Genomic DNA, 4,057 nt, shown 5'->3' with positions numbered 1-4,057 from the left:
TCTCTGTGGTTCACATAACTTGGCCACACAAAAATATGTAAAATCTGATAATTTTTTTTAATGTTAAAAAGACCCAAATGTATTTGATTTGGCTTATTTGTTTAACTTTGTACAATAAAGTATTATTTTTCATAATGTTTTATTCATTCTTCTACATAAAGAGGGGATGAATTACTGTTTCAGTAATTTGTCACTGTGAACATGTCTGTAAATTGAAAGTCATGAAACCAAACACATTAATTCAAGTGAGTTAGATGGTACCATTTATACAGGCTAGGTGTGAATAAGCAGAGAAAAGCTGAAGTATCTGGCAGATACAGAGCTATACAAATAAATTAAAGTGTTTTCTTCTCTCTCAAGGTTTGACATTGTACCATCTGCATTTGCATGTCTCTGGAGTTTGATTGCTTCACTGGAGTAATATTAAGATGTAGGTACTTTTAATGTAATTATTCCACTTGGACTGTGCCCAGCTGTGCCTCACCATGAGTCTGTAAACAGTCAATTAATGACATAAATACACTAACTGAATAAGATCCCATATGATATCGGAAAAAATATACATTAGTGATACATGCATTGTTAATTGGATTTTTTTTTTATTGCACAGCTAATGTTCACAGTTCAGCTGATGTGTCTCCACTAGAGGGAGATAAAGCAATGTTTGAGTGTCAATAAAAGATTGACGGGTTAAACGAACCAATGCCATGCTGCAGAATCATCTGATCCTCCTATTAGACTTTGGATGGAAGCGATAGTCGTCATTACCTTCACTCACCCCTTGGATCTGGGTGATGTAGCCTGTTCTTCTGGACTAGCCTAAGTAGCCTTGCATTTTGCGCCAGGCTAACGGAGGATACTTCTTTTATGTGAGTTTCCATACCTTAATGCTAACACGACAGAGTTTTATTTTAGAGCTTGCGTAAGTAGTCTGTTGGCCTTAAACGTGTGTTTTGCTCTGATTAAAGTGTCGGCGTGGATTTCTGTGACGTGTCGTTTAAAGTTAGCTAATCAGCGCTAGTTAGCATTAGCACATAGCTTAGTTAGCTAACTGAGCAGCATGTATTAATTTATAAATTATTTTGTTGGAGAATATGAGGATGAGTTAACGCAGAATCAGTGACTTTGCCCAGTATATAACGGCTGTATCTGCTTTGTTATAACTGGACGAGTGATGTGGAAAAAAATGTTTGTGCAGCATTTTTAAACTGATGGAAACGAGGGCGAGGCGCTGAGTCATGGCGCCATTAATTTGACCGCTAGCTAAGGTTCGAATTAGCATGTGAGGAATAATGAGCAAGCATTAACCGCTTAACATTGCGGTTCTGTTCCTTCTGTATGTGTTTTTAAAATACGCATTCGTCCTTTTTTATTTATCTTGGGATAATGGAATAAAGCCTGATTATGTTCAAGCATTAAATAGTGGTGAGAGTAGAAAAAGCCGCATGTGTCTTTTAACAGTGGGTCACAATTGTAGTTGGAAGTCATTTTTGCCCTTAATTTTCATTGAAAAAATGTCATTTTTATCCCGAAACAATTGCTTATTCAGCTAATACAGCAACTGAAAACAACCAATATTTTACATCCATGACTTCCTCTGATAGTTCTTGTGTTTTTCCATGCAGTTAACCAGTTGTGTCAGCTGTTAACTTCTGGAATTGGCTGAATGGATCCAAACAAGCCCTCTGACTTTAGTGGTATGACAAGCGTTCCTTTGTTGGGACGTGGAAGAGGTCTGCCATCTCAACAGCAGGCCATTGGACGTAGTAGAGGGCTGCCGATCCTTACAGAAGGACCAAGTGAAGAACAAGCCAGAAGTCATCCCACTGCTGGTGATACATCATCAGACACACGAGGACGAGGACTTAATGTAGCAGCTACTGAACCTGCGATTGGACGAGCCCGAGGGTTGCTGGTTCAACCCAGGGGTGGAGGACATGGCCGGGCCAGAGAGTTGTTCTATGCAGAACGTGAACATCAGATAGGAGTAGCTAGAGGTTCATTTCTGCCACCTCATGTGCAAAAACCTCCAAGTGAACCCCAGATACAAGACCAACTTAAAGAGACTACAAAAGAGGTAGGTGGAACCAGAAACGAACACTTACATCATACTTACTTCATATATGACTTAATTTATTCAGTGAAGTTAGCTTTAATAAAGCACTGCTGAAGATTTCTTTTGCCTACAGGTTGACATGCCTACCCAAGGACAAGGCTCAGCATTGGTATCGATGTTTAGAGGAATGGGAATTGAGGTGCCATGGGAAGAGCAGCTCCACCAGTTGGTCAGTATTTAAAAGAACAAATATTGATTTGGATTTTTTGTAAATGTTTAAGTAACATTTAGTGCTGAAAAGGTTCTGTAATATTTGATTATGCCACTTAAATTCACACAATGTGTTATCTATTAACAAACTCTGAAATGCATTGAATATATTAAGCACAGAAAACCTTAGATGCTTCACTAATAATAGTAACATAAACCTTTATTAGTGTTGACACAGCTGAGGTTCAAAGAAGGAGTATGAGCTGAGAGAGACTTTATACGCAGTGTAAACTGTATAGAAGCCAATAACTCAGTAATTACTAAAATTTACTAAATTTGCGCCGTTATCTAGGTTCAATCCAGATATATTGTTAGAGCTGTATACCATATAAAAACAGATCAATGCATTAGTTGACAGTACAAACAGCAATGAAAACTGAGTACCTTTTTGTCCTATATCATTTTGAAACTATTTCACTGTTACTTTACCAGCTGCTTAAGACAGACTGTCATGAAGACTAGTAAAGAGTAGATGCTCTGTGACATATTCACACAAACAAAACTATTATATACAAAACAGTGATATGATTGAATTTTCTCTAAAGGAGTAGCAACAAAAGCACACTTTTGCAGTCACTTAGTCTGAACCACTGCCACTGTTTGTAAAAGACCCATTATATTTCACAACCACCTTGAGCCTTCATTGGGATGTAGCTCACTCCTGAGTTACCCCTATCATCAGCTCTGGAAAAATCATTGAATGCTTTTTAAGTGAGGTTCTAGATTTACTTGTGTGATGTGACATTTTTTGCTACTTATTGTTGAAACATGTATTTATGTAATTGAGTGTTGGGTTTAGACTTTTGAATCTTGTCCAAGTTAACCTGTAGAGACCCTCTGGTCATTTTTGTAATTTTCTTTTTTGATTTTGTGATTATTATGGCTGTTACAGATTAGTTCATGAATTAATGCAATAGTATTTCTTTTTTATGTATATGTTATTTAAATCCAATGTCAGTTATTCTTACATACTACACAATACATGTGCTACAGTCATTTTTGCACTCTCTGGGGACCCTGAAGCCAATACACACATAAAAACTGTTATCAAATCATCATATATCAATATTTTTCTGCTTTTTTTTTTTTGCATAAATCTCTTAAACCACTTCAGCTCTACTCAGAACATTTTATCAATAATTTTTAGGATTTGAACAATTTTAATGTCAGTTTGAATACGTGATAGCACTTATTTGATTAAAAGAAACAAAATCTGAGATATTTTCTATGTAATACATAGTTGAGGGATGGAGCATTGTTTATATCAGTCTTAGACAAGTCAATGATTAGCAAGAATCTTTTGTGGCAAAAAATGTGTCATTGACTTGCACTGAAACCACATTTTTAAATTTCACCAAAAAAAAAAAAAAAAAAAACCTTAATGCACTGAAATCATTGTCATTACTTCTTGAGATATGCAAGATTCTAATTACGATCAATGCTCCAGATCACCACTGTTCTTTTTTTTTTTTTTTTTTCCTCATAACACTGACATTATGTATTCAGTCTGGCATTAAAAGGGTTAAAATGTTGAAAATTATTGAACTTTTGGTAGTTTTGTCCAGAGCTGAACCAGTTTAAGACATTTATGCAGAAAAAAATATTGATTATATGCTGATTTTATAGCATTATTTTGTTCATGTACATTATTGGCATGAAGATCCCCATACGGTAGTAATTGGAAGGATCCACAAGGATTAAACATCTTCATATTGGTTTTGTTTACTCTCA

General features: G+C 35.8%; 1 protein-coding gene across 1 annotated transcript; it reads left to right on the top strand.

The window, feature by feature from the left end:
• Nucleotides 1–785: 785 nt before the first annotated feature.
• LOC115426220 (piwi-like protein 2) lies at nucleotides 786–2,297 on the top strand. The gene is made up of 3 exons (XM_030144228.1): nucleotides 786–869; nucleotides 1,626–2,077; nucleotides 2,190–2,297. Exons 2-3 carry the CDS (start codon nucleotides 1,667–1,669, stop codon nucleotides 2,295–2,297), a joined length of 519 nt encoding a protein of 172 aa, XP_030000088.1. The 5' UTR covers nucleotides 786–869; nucleotides 1,626–1,666.
• Nucleotides 2,298–4,057: the final 1,760 nt, after the last annotated feature.

The sequence above is a fragment of the Sphaeramia orbicularis genome, chromosome 9 (assembly GCF_902148855.1).
Source record: "Sphaeramia orbicularis chromosome 9, fSphaOr1.1, whole genome shotgun sequence".
Taxonomy (NCBI): Eukaryota; Metazoa; Chordata; class Actinopteri; order Kurtiformes; family Apogonidae; genus Sphaeramia; species Sphaeramia orbicularis.
The sequence above is the reverse complement of the archived record's forward strand: the minus strand, read 5'-3'. Positions and strand labels throughout refer to the sequence as shown.

Bases quoted from the DNA above. Each gene is read 5' to 3' on its own strand.
- LOC115426220 (XM_030144228.1), top strand. From the start codon at position 1,667: ATGGATCCAAACAAGCCCTCTGACTTTAGTGGTATGACAAGCGTTCCT. The intron at 2,078-2,189 runs GTAGGTGGAACC...TTTTGCCTACAG, and splicing joins TTAAAGAGACTACAAAAGAG to GTTGACATGCCTACCCAAGG.